Source organism: Apus apus, chromosome 5, assembly GCF_020740795.1.
Source record: "Apus apus isolate bApuApu2 chromosome 5, bApuApu2.pri.cur, whole genome shotgun sequence".
Lineage (NCBI taxonomy): Eukaryota > Metazoa > Chordata > Aves > Apodiformes > Apodidae > Apus > Apus apus.
In genome coordinates this window covers 48801299-48817046 of record NC_067286.1, presented here as the reverse complement: position 1 = coordinate 48817046, position 15748 = coordinate 48801299, and the positions used below count along the sequence as shown (strand labels likewise).

At 41.4% G+C, this 15748-nt stretch overlaps 1 protein-coding gene across 6 annotated transcripts in view; it reads left to right on the top strand.

Annotated features, from left to right (window-relative positions):
* TTC7B (tetratricopeptide repeat domain 7B) overlaps nucleotides 1–15748 on the top strand; it is a 215422-nt gene that overhangs the window by 76957 nt on the left and 122717 nt on the right. Inside the window, exon 1 of one of the 6 annotated variants that reach the window (XM_051622574.1) lies at nucleotides 7630–7894. The exons of 1 other annotated variant lie outside the window; for it this stretch is intronic. In XM_051622574.1, coding sequence (XP_051478534.1) covers nucleotides 7774–7894 — 121 coding nt within the window. In that variant the 5' untranslated portion in view covers nucleotides 7630–7773. Of the gene's footprint in view, nucleotides 1–7629; nucleotides 7895–15748 lie in introns of those variants that run through there. 4 more of the 6 variants (XM_051622575.1, XM_051622570.1, XM_051622572.1 and 1 more) reach the window with 4 other exon arrangements.

The following is a 15748-nucleotide window of genomic DNA, read 5'->3' as shown; positions in this document are numbered from 1 at the left end:
GTTTTTATCAAGCAGCTAAAAAAAAAGTACTCTTGTTCTGTTGTTACCCTGGTCTGTGCTGATAGGTAGAATGATCTCCAGGGCAGTGAAGCAGAATGAAAATGATCCGTTCTGTGGTTTCAGGTAAATGCTAGACCTTTTGGAGACTTCTTTGATCATGTTTTTGCATTTTAAATAAACTGCATCTCAGTCCTAATCTTCCCTGGAAATACATAGCTGAACTTTTCATAGAAAGGACCTATGACATTGTGAGTACATGAAGAGGAAAAATTTTGTCTTCTGGAGAATCTCAGAAGGTACAAGCAGCATTTGTTTTTCTGCCAATGACAGCAAGTGTTAGGCAGTAGAAGTCTAAAAGGTTGAGTGGAGCCAGGTAAAAGTTCTGTGGTTCTGTGAAAGTAAGTTGCAGTGTGTAAAGCCAACTGCATGAAGAACCTCGGAAATGTCCTACTGAGTCAAACCAATGAGACCAGAAATGCATGCAGCACTCAAGCTGCAGGCATGCCATGGTTTACAGAGTGGCAGAACGATGCCAGCAGCCTTCCTGGAGATGCCTGGTGTTTTGTAGGCTGCTGCTGCACAATGTGCTGAGGTGTTCGGGGGAGGGTCTGTGATTTCCAACCTGAAAACTGGGCATCAAATGTAAATCAGTTAGCCTTCTGTAGAGCAAATAACTTGTGTTTGGCCAATTCATGTTATCTGAAAAGCATCCAGTCTTGTTTTAGAGACATCTCTTTGGGTGGAAGGTTGGACTTGGTAATCTTAGAGATCTTTTTCAACCAATTTCTGTGATCAAGACTTGAAGAATCCACTGCCTCTCTGGTACTTGGGATTTCCCCCAGATAATGCCAGGAAGTCTTCTCCCCTCTCTGCTAAGGACCTTGTGTTTGTAACATCATAATACAACCTTGTGTGCAAATTTTGAGGGTTTTTTTCCTAAGGTCTTGAGGAGAACAAAGAGGGCAATCCTTTGTTTTAGGCCTGTTGGGTACTAGTTCTGGATTTACTTATTTTTAATACTTCTCTCCAGTTATTGACATAATTTTTAAAAAGCTAACTAAAGTGCATGATTTTCCTTCTTTCCAAACACAGTTCAGTTGCTGAACACTCCTTTATCTGTATCACAAACTTTTCTCTGATTTCTGGGTAGTAATGAACAGATGACATAGCTAGAATTTTATTATCTCTATTCTCAGCAACTCCTGTTCTCCTTGGATTCCTCTAATTTATTTCCTTTTTTTTTTCCTATTTGTCGAAGTACTCACAACATAGAGCAATTTCTGTTGTTTTAAGCTGCAGCCTACAGGTTTAGAAACTTTCAGAAATTATAGGTAGTTTTCGACTCCCTCTGGTGGCCTGGCAATGTAGTTGGCAGGTTGTTTAACTGTCAATACTGACAGTAACGAGGAAAATGGTTGAACGTGGTGTGACACTGTAGATGCTTCAAATTTAACCATCATTTCTTATCCCAGATGCATTTAAATAGCAATGGGAAATATGTTTATTAATAATACAAATATTTTTATTTCCAACTAGTAGCTAGGAAAATTGGTAAAAAAAAAAAAAGGTTAAATTTCTGATCTTTTCTTCTGTGTAACAGTTGAATTTATTTAGAGGCATTGAACTTAGCAACTGAAGAAGAAACGTAACTCAGCTGCTGCATTCTGCTGTATCAGTAAATTCAATGTGAGAAACACTTGATCTTCATCTTCCTGTAAGTGGTCACAGAAGCACAGTTTGAAACAATTAAGACAGTGATTCCTCTGTAGACAAAAACTAATCTGGGAATGAATTCTGTTATTTTAGCCAATAACATAATAAAATCAAACAATTGTGCTGCAAAGAGAAGATCTGCTACTATTTCTTTGCTAGCTAAAGAGACTTCATTCAGATTTAAGAGGTTCATATTTACTAAAATGTAGTTTTCAGATTTCCTAACATGTAATAGGTATTTTATTTTTACCCTTAAGAACTATTTTTAAATGGTATATGGTTTATTTTTTGTGCTGAGTAGAACAAATTTAACTGAAAAGCAATAGGCTAATTAAAGTGTGTTTGCATCTTTCTAAAAATACATAATTGTTATTTAAAAAAATCTAGAATAGTTCTATTCTGGCAAGATACCTTTGTAAAAAGAGTTGTGGAACAAATAGCAATTGATATATAAAAAATCTATTCAGCCTGTAAACACCCATTAATTGCTTTTTTTTCCAATTCGGGGAAGTAACATTTTTATATGGGTTTGTTGGGGTTTTTCTTTATAAATATATGCATTTGTGGTGAGTGGAGTATTTTCAGAAATAGTATGGCAGGTTTAAAATACCATATGAAACACCAGGCTGAAACAATATGATTTTAATATATTGCTAGTTGAGTGATACTCTTTGTTGCTCTTTCATTGGCAATGCTGGTTCCCATTGCATGTGAATGAGCTTGGAAAAAAATCTCTTTTGCAATCCGATCTTTTATCTTTTGCAGCACAATTAGTAATTAAACTTCAGATTCAGTCTGTCAATAGCAATGGCTGTTAACACTGTAATTTATTAGAGAATAAGAATTAGCATCAAGGGATTTCGTACAATAGTGAAAAAATAGTATCTGCCTGATTGTACAGGCACACATTCCTTTTTAAGTATCAGTTGTACTGCCCATTAATTAACAAGTGCAGTATGAATTGAATCAGGTTGAAAGCAACAAACTACACAATCAATAGTCATTTATGAAGGAAAAAAAAATGCTTTCCAGGTTCCTAGGTTTTCCTGAATTGTTTTGTGTATGATTTTAACTTTCAAACAGCAGTATGGGGTAGATGGTTTACAAAATAATGTATGTTCACAAATGTAGCTTTTATCTCTAAGAAGAGAAACTCATCTAAGTACAAAACCTTGAAATGTTGAAATATTTTGATAGAGCATATTTCACTTGTTAATATATGACTGTATTCTTTGCTGTGAGGTGGGGTGGCAGTTTTTATAATGTGCATGTCATCAAACTGTTGATTTTATGGATGCTGTTCAGTCTCACTTCCCTTTAAATTGCATCTTGATACCCTTGATAGGAAATCAAGCAGCACCACGAAATTATTTTCTCTAACTTTCTTATGAGCTGTTCTAAATTTCAGAGATTTCTGCCTTCAGTAGGAATGGAGAACTCTACAGTTACCTCATTTCACTAACAGTGTTATGCTAACTCATAAAAGATACTTAGAATCCAATAATATTTTTGCTTCTATAAGGCTTATGAGTTGTGCTCTTTGCTGTAGAGAAATTACTTTTCACATGAACGTATTTTGACCTGAGAACTTTTGCACGTCACATTTGAGAAAATGACAAGCAGTAACAGGAACTGAATATGATTTCTTTAAAATACAAATAATATTTGAATTGCATCTCTGCTCACTTGCTATAGAATACATTTAACCTCTTAATAGACATCCAAATGTTGATTTGAATTGAAAGATAAGAAATTGGTAATTTAAGCATTTGTGCTGAGGAATAGCTTCTTTCCATTATTGACTTTTTATTTCTATTTTACACTTTGTGGAGATAAAATAAGGACTTTTGTACTGTCTTCTGTAACATATTTCCCTCAAAATCATCATATTTCTGGGATGTATGCTATGGAAGCTGAGAAAAAAATAGTTTTGATAATTATCACCTTGATGAGCAGCTTGAGACAAACTTTAGTAGGAAAAAAACCTCAAACCACTGGTCAGTTTTTGAGACTGAAGCCAGAGTAGTAGGTAAACTTGTATATTAAAACACTTCCTGTAAATAGTGAAACAACATTTAGCATTAAGCATTGATAGTCTTTGGTACAAATTGGATGTTAAGCTTTGCCTAGCCTGTTATCTCAAGGGCCTCCATTCCAGTGAGCTGACTTGAGCAAAGCTGTCATGAAAATATTGTTTAAAACTTTTTCCTTTTTTTTAAAAACAAAAGCAAGCTAGAACAGAGGAGAAGTTTGGTTCCTCCCCTGACACTTCAGCAGTGGCATAAGAAGTAGCATAAGAAGCCAGAAAGTCAGTCTGGAATAAAACCCAGTGACCTTGCAAGTTTGCTTGCATTTATATTTCCTCCCGTGAGTTCCTAGCATTCTGTTTTAATATGTTACCTTTAAAAATGCAAGTACTTTTTGAGTTGGTTTTTCTGATTCCTTGCTTTAGAATGTTTAATATCTTAGTAGAGAATAAAATGTTACTTTATTTAAGTCAGTGTATGTTCTCTGTTTTAAATTTTTACCAGTTTAAACCCCCATCACTTCTGTGTGAAGTACTAGTGCAGAAAACTTTCTCATGTTTATTTGCAGGTTACCATGAGTATCACAGCACCATATAATTGTGTTGCTGTGTACTGAAAGTTTCTGTTTCTTCATACCAAGCTCATGAAATTGCACAGAACAATCCATTATTTCTCTTATTGCCCTGTGTCTGGGGGAATTCAAATGGGAGAGGTGGCATACAGAAAAATGGCTGACCAATACAGCTTAGTTACTTTTTCTGTATTTTAATTTTCCATCATTTTCAGAAACCAGGTATCTGTCTTCTAGCTAGTCAGCTGTCTCACCTTTAAAGCAGTCTTTCTATTTCTAGCAAAGTGCATATATGCTCTAGTCTGTTCTAACAATTTTCTAAATAAGCCATTTCCAGAAACCCAACTCTTTGTTTCAGTTTGAAAAAAAAAAAAATAGTGGCAATTGACAAAATGTGCAGGATCAGATTTCTTTTCTATATAACACTTTTATGCTGCATGTTCCAGATCCATTACTGTATGTGATTATAGGTCATCTACAATGGAGTTTTCTCAGAGCAGTCAGGTATATGGAAGTTTCATTAACGTAACCAGGTTTCCTAATTGTTCCAATGCATTTCAAAATGTACCAATTCCTTTTGCATAGATGTCTCACTTCATAAATAGTAGCTATTGAGATAATAAGCTTGATGAGCTGTTATGTAAATATTTAAATACCATTCTTTTGCTGGTAGCTTTTACTGAAATTATGTGATCAGTGCTAACAAAATGTGTTATAATTGTTGTGAATAAATAAGAATAATCTTCATAAGCAAAATTTCGCTGCTCAAAAGTAGAAGCCTTAGTTTTCATAGTCTTATGTGTAAAAAAACCCCAGTGGTTATGATATGAAAGATTTTTATTTATCATGCCTTTCCTGCCTAATTTTTAATTTAATTGTCTTATATCTACAGTAAAACACAGTGCTGTAATCAGTGTAATGTTCCCCAGATCTTTCAAAACCTCAAGTAAGCAAAAAATGCTTTATCATATATTTCTCCTTTGTCTTTTGTTGCAGTATTAAATTTTATTTCCACTCCTGCAGTACCCCATTGTATTTCTCAGACACTAATATGTTCTGCTACTGTTTCTATTTCACTTTTTAAACTGTAAAGTATACTTTGTTTGAGATTGGACTGTAACCTGAAAGTGCTATAAAAGCAACTTTATAAAAAGGCAGATTACAATACCTGACTTTTTTGCTATTAGGCTTTCAATAGCACTGGGAATGAAAAGTAAATTAGCTGAACTTGTCATAGACCATCACAGCTATTGCAGCTCTAAGGACAGAATCAAAGCAAGGTTTGTAGGAAGTGGTATTTATTACATGGAGGATACACCTGGGGAGCACACAGGCAAGCTTTAAGTCACATAAGCTGAGGATTTGATCCCAATCAGTTGATGATTCAATGGCAGTTGTTGATTTTTCTGTCTTTAAATAGATGCTTCCTTTTCCTGATGTTTCAGTGATGATCAAAACCAAGCAAAACTTCAGACCTGTTCCTAGTATATGTGACATTCACAGTGACTACACAATTGTTTAGAAGTTCTGTTATGTGGACAGTGACTCTAGCAGTGCCCATAGGCATGTCATGTTTACATGTAACTGATCTATGTATGTAACAGCACATAACTGTGACTGGTCATAATATTGTTCCCCAAGAGGTTGAAGATCATAATTTGCAAGGTTTGAGGACTAAGATATACTGTTCTTAAGAGTTAGGAAACAATTATTGACTTGTCTTAGGCTGGTAATGTTTTACCCAAATTTGTCTTTTGAGTCTGATCTTGACATTACAGAAGACTTTAAAATGTGCTAAGTCCAGAGGAGTGTAAGGCATGTAAACACAATAATAGCAGGCATTCTTTATTTTGAGTCTTCAAACCAGCAGATACAAACTCAACCACATACTTCTTGGCTTCACTGGCTTCTTTCTGGGGATAAACAGTATCAATTCTACAAGTCTGCACTATAACCCAAGGATGTGGTGCAAGAAATTTAAGCTATTTAATTAATATTGTGTCTAATTTAGCAGATTATACCCCACCTCTGCAAAACCTGTTCTTTTTGTCAATGGGCTATATCCTTATTTTGGGAAAAGTAAATAGAAAATTGTGAGATTTTTCTACAGTGCAATCTTGGTCTTTTTTTTCTGTTTTTCACTGAAAAATCAGCATGTATAAGTTTGTGGAACTGCCGTGTCACGTACGATGCAGTGTTTGACAAAGGTATGTGGTATTTATTGAAATTGCTTCAGCTAGTATTTTAATTCCATCCAAATGTTGGAAATGCATTTACGGGGAATAATCTACATCCAGCGTGGATCTCTGTTACGCCAGTGCTGCTCGACCCTCTGCTGTGTGACTAAGGAGCAGGTGAGTGCTGAGGCCCACCTTTCTACCTGACAAGACGTGCAAGAGTGTGTTGGCTGCGTAAGACTGCAGAGAGTGTGGGGAGGGGTATGTGGATGGAAAAGACAAAACAGAGAGTGCCTTTTTATGGATTTAAAACCCTGGAGCATGTGTGGATAAGGTGTTTCAAGGAGGGGGAAGGGGCAAATGTTAATGGACATGAACTAATTTCATAGAATGTTTTGGGTTAATCAACCTTAAAGATCATCTAGTTCCAACCCCCCTGCATGGGCAGGGACACCTTCCACTTGACCAGGTTGCTCAGAGCCCCATCCACCCTGTCCTTGAATATTTCCAGGGATGAGGCATCCACCACTTCCTCGGGCAACCTGTTCCACCACCCTCATAGTGAAGAATTTCTTCTTAATGTCTTAACTAAATCTCCCCTCTTCCAGTTTAAAACCGTTTCCCCTCGTCCTGTCACTACAGGCCCTTACGAGGAGCCACTCCCGAGCTCTCCTGCAGCCCCCTCAGGTGCTGCAAGGTGCTGCCCCCGGAGAAGGGGGGGTTGGCCCGGGCCGCCTCTCCCGCCTGCCCGGCTCCCCTGGGTGGCCTCCCGCCGCTCCCGCGCCGGCCGCCCCGCACCGCCTGGCCTTGCCCGCCAGCTTGCTGAGGCTGCTCCCAGCTCCGCTCTCCGCGCTGCCGACCGGGACGTGTTACATTTTATGCAAGCGGAGAAGCCCTGCAGGCGGCGGGATGCGGTATGCTCAGCTCTAGCCTGTGCAAGAATGAGATGGCACGAGTGAGGCGAGCTGTCCTTCCCCGCGTGCTGCAGGGGAAGCGCTCCCGCAGCGCCTCCCGCAGCGCCTCCCGCATCAGGCCGGTCGCGCCGGCCCCGCGCCCGCCGCCCCTTCCCCCGCCCCTGCGGGAGGGCAGCCCCGCCCCGCCCGCGCTGCCCGGCAGGGGGCGCAGCTCCCGCCCCGCCCGGCCCGGCCCGGCCCCGCCCGCCGCTCCCGCCGCCGCTGCCGCCCAGGCGGCCGGTGCCGCTCCGGCCTCCCCGCGCCGCCTCCTTCCTGCCGGCTGCCGCGGGCCCGGCCCCTTCCCCGCCGGGGCCCAGCGCCCCGGCCCGGCCATGGCCACCAAGAAGGCGGGCTCGCGGCTGGAGACGGAGATCGAGCGGTGCCGCTCGGAGTGCCAGTGGGAGCGGATCCCCGAGCTCGTCAAGCAGCTCTCGGCCAAGCTCATCGCTAACGGTGCGGGGCCGGGCGGGAGGCGGCAGGCCGCGGCGGAGGGCCCGCGGGAGCAGGTGCAGCCGGGCAGGCTGGCGTGAGGGGCCTCCGGGCCGCCCCGCGGTGCCCGGGGAGGCGGCGGGCGCGGCGCCGCTGGAGGGACGCGGGGCGGGCCGGGCGAGGAGCGCGGCCGGGGAGGCGGGCGCCGCCGCGGGGGCGGCTCTGCGGGCGGCCCCCAGAAGTCCCGGGAAGGCCGCGTCCCGCCCGGCCAGCGGCGGGGCCCTGTGGGTTTCCATCCTGAGCTGCCGAGCGGTCGAGGGGTTCATGCGGAGCGCGGCCGTTCTGCAGGCACGCGTGCTGGCGGGGGGCGTGCAGCCCCGAGCGTCCCGCCGGAGCGGCTGCACACCTGGGCAGGCTGCTGTCCTTCCCTGAAACACGCCTCGGCGGTGCCGTTGCTTTTCTCAGGAAAACCGAACGGCCTCTTGTTTCTTGTATCTCCGCGCTGTTGAATGTTTAGCTGAAGGAGGTGAAAGGCAGATAGGAGATACAGAAGTGCCTAACGAGCAAGGGAGATGCAAGGAAGTTCTTTCCTTTGGCGTGGGTTCCTGGGCTGGCATCATTCTGTGTATAGGGAAAGACACGGGGATAACGTCTGCCTCTCTGGGATCAGTCATCTTCTTCAGGTGGACCTGTAGGTGTTTTCAGAGAGAAACCAAGTCTGCAGATACAGAACTTGGGGCGAATTCAGAGGTGATAAGCTAACACAGAGGATAAAGCATAAGGTTGGCATTGCTGGGGGTGTGTTCTGCAGGCAGTGATAGTTTTGCACGTTGAGGCAGAAATTAAAACTGCATGATTCAGGTCTATAGAAACACAAGTAAAAGAGGAAAAGCCTGAATAGAAGTAAAAGGAAGAAAGAGAATTTAAGAATAGATGGATGGGCAGCAAATAATCTTACATGTGTTGGCCTTAGAACACATTATGATTATGATCCTGAAACACACTGATATTATACTAACTAAAAACAAACACAAGTTAAAAGGTGGAAGATACTAGTTTTAGCTTAAGGATATGCTTTGTTGAGTCATAGGTTATGGACTACTTCAAGATCAGTGCAAGAAAAGCAAATGTTTTTGGCTGTCTGGTTGAGAAGAATGCTCTTCATAGTTTTAAGGCATACTAAGGTATTTTAGACAGGTAGGGAGAGCTAGGCAGAGGATGTTACTGACTGACTTACTCTGAACTGGGTACTGTTTATCTAACTGAAGCATATCAGAGAAGGTTATGCAGTCTGTGTGATTTTACATGTATTTGATTTTCTTATTATGGTGTATTCCAGATTCTGTACCAGTAAAGTTACAAATTACTGGAGCATTTCTTGATCTTTAAAATGTGAGAAAGTGTCATATCTAGATTTTGTCTCTCTGACAGCACAGGAATGATTAAGGCAGTGTCTGCAGCTTCCAGGTTCTGGCTAACTGAGAACTTGAACAGGCAGTAAGCTAAGTGATCATAAGGGACTCTCTTTTTTTTTTTTTTTAATGTAATTTATTTAATGAAATACATACTCTGGCTGTTGACACTGTCTAAAACTGTCAAGTTTTTGTTATAAATCTCAGTGTACCTAAGAGGTTGCAGGCCCAGGTTTATCAGCTAGTGAGACTACAAAAGAGATCAGTGCCTCTGTTGACTTGTGAAGACAGATACTTCACTGCTTTCTTCTGTGGTAATATTCAGTTTTACAAATCAGGTAGGGGATGGATAACAAGGATTTGTGTTCTGCCTGAATGTGGAACACTGTGTCATAGGAATGATTTAAAAGAATGAGAGGATCTTCATTCTGGCAGTATAAAAGTGTGTAGGGAATTGACTCTTAAGTCTTGAATGCTACCATATTTTAACTGAGGATATGAGCATTGCTAGGAATAGGGTTTTATTGCTCTTTTGAACAAAGAGGGGAAGGATCCTTTTGGGAAGCCCTCTTGTAATTTCTGCAATCTCTTCAAAATTGCAAAATAATAGACTGTTACTTTACCAGGACTTAATTACATGTTCTGTTTGGAAGTGGGGTTTAGAGAACTTGACAGAAATTTTAATAGGCAGGATTATTATTTGGACTGTCTTGCATTGTATTTCCTACTTTCAAGTTCCCATTGTTTGAGGCTTGCAGCTCAAATTAGATAAAGGAAGAAATAGCAATGACAGCTTCCAGGATGAAGCTCTGTATGGATGCATAAGGCAACAGTATACCCTTCTGGAGAAACACAGCACTTGAGAGGTGCAGTATTTTGACTGACTTGGTTACTGTATTGTTTATTTTGTTTTGTTATAATAGAATCATAGAATGGTTTTGGTTGAAAGGGACCTTAAAGATCATCTAGTTCCAACCTCCCTGCCATGGGCAGGGACACCTCCCACTAGACCAGGTTGCTCAAAGCCCCATCCAACCTGGCCTTGAACACTTCCAGAGATGGGGCTTCCACAACTGTACTTCAGCAACCTGTTCCAGTGTCTCACCACTCTTATAGTGAAGAGTTTCTTCCTAACATGTAACCTAAAGGTATCCTCTTTCAATTTAAAGTAATTTCCCCTTGTCCTATCACTCCATACTCTTGTAAAAAGTCCATCTCCAGCTTTCCTGTAGGCCCCTTCAGGACTGGAAGGCTGCAACAAGTTCTCCCCAGTGCTGTCTCTTCTCCAGGCTGACCAACCAAAACTCTTTCAGCCGGTATTCATAGGAAAGGTTCTCCAGTCCTCTGTTTGTCTTGATGACCCTCCTCTGGACTCGCTCCCAGAGCTCCATGTCCTTCCTCTGTTGGGAGCCCCAGAACTGGACACAGCACTCCAGGTGGGATCTCACAAGAGCAGAACAGAGAGGGGAGAATCACCTCCCTTGACCTGCTGGCCATGCTTCTTTTGATGCAGCACAGGACACTGTTGGCTTTCTGAGCTGCAAGCACACATTGCTGGCTCATGTTGAGCTTCTCATTAACCAACACCCCCAAGTCCTTTTCCTCGAGGCTGTTCTCAGTCTCTTCTCTGCCCAGACCTTGCACTTAGTCTTGTTGAACTTCACACAGTTTGCACAGACTCACCTCTCAAGTCTGTCAGGGTCCCTCTGGATGTCATCCCTTCCCTCCATTGTATCGACTGCACCACACATCTTGGTGTCATTGGCAAAGTTGCTGCTGATGGATCCTGTCTGCTCCCTCATAGAATTAGGAATCTGTACAAAACTGGACAATGGATCAAATAGAAGTGATGGTTTAGGATTTTGGATGCACAAAAATGACACTTAATAGAACCAATTTCTGTATCTGATGCATTGTATTTGAAAGACTTTGTGAGCTTACTGAGATTTAAGGTAGAGAGAGAAGAGAAATGTTAATGGATTGGTCACAGTCTGTACTGTTCTCTTAAGTAATAGTCTCAGTTTGGGTCACAGAAAGTGTGTGCTCTGTGTCAACCCTGTGACTTGCGTTGTTTTTCACAAAGGATAGATAGATGAAAGAAGGGTATTTAACCTAACTCAGAGTTGTTAGGCACTTACCCAGTTTGTATTACATTTCTCTCTTTCAGAACAAGGACTCAGCAGCAGTAATAAGATTCATGCCATGTAACACAAACCTCCCTTTGAGCATTTGCTTCATCAGCACTCCCATAAAAGATGTGGTCAAAACTGTCATGTGCAGGTGAGGTGGGTTAACCTTGACTAACAGCAAATGCCCACGCAGCTGCTCAGTCCCCTTCCCTAGTGAGGCAGGAGCAGAAAATGTGATTGGAAGACTTGTAGCTTGAGATAAAAGACAAGGAGAGCTCTTACTAATTACCGTTGTGGGCCAAACAGGTTTGACTCGGGGAAAATTAATTTAGCCTGTTGCCAGATCCAGATAGTAAGAAACAGAAGGACAGACATGAAATGTTTTCAGTTTGAAACGCTTTCCCTCCTGTCTTTTTCCAGGCTCAACTTCAATCTTGTGCTCCTCCCTGTGTGGCTCAGGATGAACAGAGGGGTTACAGTTGGTGGTTTCTTTCTGCTGCTCTTTCCTTCTCACATTATTCCTCTGCTCTGACATGGGCTTCCTGCTAGTTGCCATCCTTAAGGAAAAAAAATGTACTCTGGCACAGGCTCTTCATGTTTCGATTCGTCAGGGCATATCCACCTGCTCCAGCTTGGGTCTTTCCCATGCTGCAGTGGCAGATATCTTCTCAGGCACTGTGGAGCACTTCCCCCCCTCTTTCTCTGACCTTGGCATTCCCTCTGCTGTTTCTCGCTCCTTTTGTTCCCTCCTCCTCTCTGGCATTTTCTGTCCGTTCTTAAATACACTTTCCCAAAGATGCTGCCAGCCTTGCTGGGGGGCTCAGCTGTGTCTTGCTATGGGTCTGTTGGAGTCAGCTGGGTCTGGGACTGAAGAGCCCCTGGCCTTTTTTCACAGGGGCCACCCCTGCAGCCCCCCTGCTGCCAGCACCTTGTTGTTTACACCCGGTAGAGCAGGTTTTACAAAAACTATAGCAGCTGCCATAGAAATCATCATGCTGTTCTGAGGTTCATGAAGGTGGTCCTTGGCTAATCTGTAGGCTATTTTGTTGGTATCACTTCTCAAATGGAACTGAGGCAAATCCCAAGTTGTTAGAAATAAAACCTTAAAGCAGTTGCTTCTAAGAAAATGATCTGAATAAATTTTTATTCCTTTTGTTGAATTCTGTCTAACATTGCAAATGAACAGCATGATGGTGAAACATGGTCATGACAGCAAAAAAAGTTCCAAGTACAAAATTACTTATTCACAGATTATTGGAAGAGGTAAAATAGTAGATGTTGAGTATCTGACATTAATTAGAATGTGTTTTAAAGTGCACCCAGTATTGGGAAGCATTGGTTGTAGGATTTTTTTTTATTTTAAGTCAGTCTGAATGGGCTACTTTATTTAATAAAGGCCTTAATTTGTAGAACTGTGTACGACTTTGGCTTGGGAAATTTGGTTGGCATCAAAAGCTCAGCGATTGAATGAAACGCAACATGCTGTAAGAGGGAGATTTTCTCTAATATCACAATTCAGTGAGCAGTCCCTAAATAACTATTGGTGATGCATCACTTTGATGATAATGATCACATATATTTGAAATCCCCACATTTTTTCCTTAACATTTTTTAAGAGATCTGTAAAGTTACCCTTTTCAAATCTTGAAAAACAAGACTTACAAAATACCAAAAATAATTCTTTTCCAGTAAGTTTATAATAATGTATTGGTTCTACAGATCGCTCATGTATTTTATTGAAGTGTTCAGGTTTATGAGGATTGTGTTCTGAAACCTCTCTGCAGTAGTTTTAATGAGAGTATTGTGTCATTTGTATCTTTGGGAACTGTGATTCTCAGGGTGCCTGAAATGTTGTGGTGTTTCAGTGACAGTTTTGGAAGCTAGCAGTCACCTTTCAAAGCTGATTGCAAGTCTGTTGTAAATGTTTGATGAAACAGTAGCTTCTCGAAGTAAGGGGCTACAGTGGACTTCAATATGAAGATTGTCTGCTTAGAGTGTTCTCAGGAGGTCAGTGCTCTAATGTTTTCCTTCCTTCCTTTAGAAACACAGTGAGGAAACGTTAGGTCAGTTCGGTGACAGGCTGAATGGATAGAATGAAGGATCCATGAATTTCCATGGGTATTTCCGGCCATTCATTGTAGCTGCAGTCTGAATGTAACCGTGCTCAAGTTCAGTGAGATGTATGATACTGTCTTGAAAAGCACTGAGAAGGCAGACTTTTATAATTGAAAGGAAGTAGGGAGATTTAGTTCTGTAGAAACCTTAGCCAGTGTGAAATACTGCATTACTGTGAGGAGAGAATGCATGCCCTGAAAGATGGTGGATCTGTACGTTACCAAGAGCATTATGACATTGTCATGAAAATAGAATGTTACCTACAGCTATCAGGTTTGCTGATGGAAATGCATCAGCCTTTTAAAACACTGCTTTCTTACCAATTTAATTTCTTACTGCCATTACTGTCCCATTTCCATTTGTTGTTTTGTTTTTTGCTCTGGCTGCCTTTTCACCTCAACACCTTGTTTCTGTAGTTTCTTACTATATTTTTTCTCACATTTAGCCTTGCAGAATAAGGGAGCAGAGAGTAGACAGGAGCAGAGTAGAAAAACCAAAAAATCAGGAAGTATTTTACATGTCTATTTTTTGTTTGTCACTTTCTATGCTGCCTCTTTATCAGGGTATAAGTAGGACATAAAAATAGAAACGTCTCAGTTTTCATTTGTTTTGCTTCTTTGTGAAATACAAGACCTCTGATGTATGGTTAAAGCTTATCCTGAGAGTAAACCAGGGATTTCTAAACCTCTTAGAACTCATGCCCTACTTAGGTGTTTATTTTTTTTTATTTTTATTTTATACCTACAGCTTGTAATACAATTTATATATGCAAAGCTTTCCAAAGAGATCTACATCTCTACCAGTAAAAGTCTGAAAACCTTGTTGTGACATGCCTTTTTGCATTTCCACAGAAGTGGAAATGAAACTCTCTTAATTTGCTATCCTTTTTGTTTTCCTTCTTTTGTGTTCACTATCATATTTCCAGAAAAAGGGTACTAAGGACATACATTTTTCTGAATGAATACCAAAGATGGTGACGGTACTAAGATGTGTTGCCTTATTTTTGACTGATGGCTTTTTTTCTTCAGATAGCCAGACATGTTACAACTGTGTAAGTGATGATGTAGATCTGCTACTTGAATTCCACCTGACTTTTCATCTGGAAGATAAAAACACTCACGTAGTCAGTGTGATTGCAGAGGTACCCAGGCAGGTCTAACATCTTGCTGGTATCGCATGGAGGAGCACTTCCTGCCTTTAGTCCCCCTGCTCCTTCTCCATGTAGTTTCACCTGGTCATATGTTCTTGACCTCTCCCATATGTTGATAAACACCAGAGGTGGGCTGGGCTGAGCCAGCAGAAAACTCTTAAGTTCTCTCTGAGCTTAGTTTCTGCTGGCTTGCTGATCTCATTTGCCTCCCACGGGGGTCTGAAAAGCATAACAGCTGGTGGAAAGAATAGTGGCAGCAGCCACTGAAGGGCAAAGGCGAGAGGAACTTAATTTCTTCTCCCAGTGTGTAATTGGTCTGAGTGGAGTGAACTAAGTATTTCTGGGTATTTGGAGCTTATAGCTGCTTATATTTGTAAGGATACTTAAGTATACTGTGAATGTAATTATTTTAGAAATCAGACATCTGACATATTAATGTTGGGTTGGTTGCACTCTGTTGCTTTGTTTAAAACTTCTAAGAAGAAATGGTAGTCTGACTTACTGGTGTACATATACTGGTATAGGTCTGTATTATAGCTGCTCTACGTTCCTTTAACCTAACTTCAAGAGTTACAGGTTAGCATTAACTTTTCTGTAAGTTCATTAGCAAAAACTCAGGATAATTGATACCACTTCTTGAATTTGATTTGCATGATGGTAAAGAAGGGGGCAGAAGGTCCTTAACCATGTCAGATCTGGGCTGTTCCCTCACCCTGAAAATCTGTTTGTAAATAATCAGATTTTAGAATTTGATGGTTGAGTTATCTGCACAGAGCATGATATAATTGGTAATCTGATAAGGAGTGACTGAAGACAGTAGCTTTGTAAAAAGCAAAGTGGCAGGATGTTGAGATAAATACAAGGTAGTGAAGATGTCTGGCTAATAGTGCTATATTTGTTGGTGTGAAGACCTTTAATCATTGGAGAGACCTTTTAATAATTTGATCTCTGCTCCAGGCTCTGGATTTCTCTGGTGTCAGCAGATGTGTGGCACAATGCATGGTGGCAGTTATTAGCAAGCTGCTCTGATCACAGGTGTTACCAGTTGCTCTGTTGTTTCAGATGTTGCATG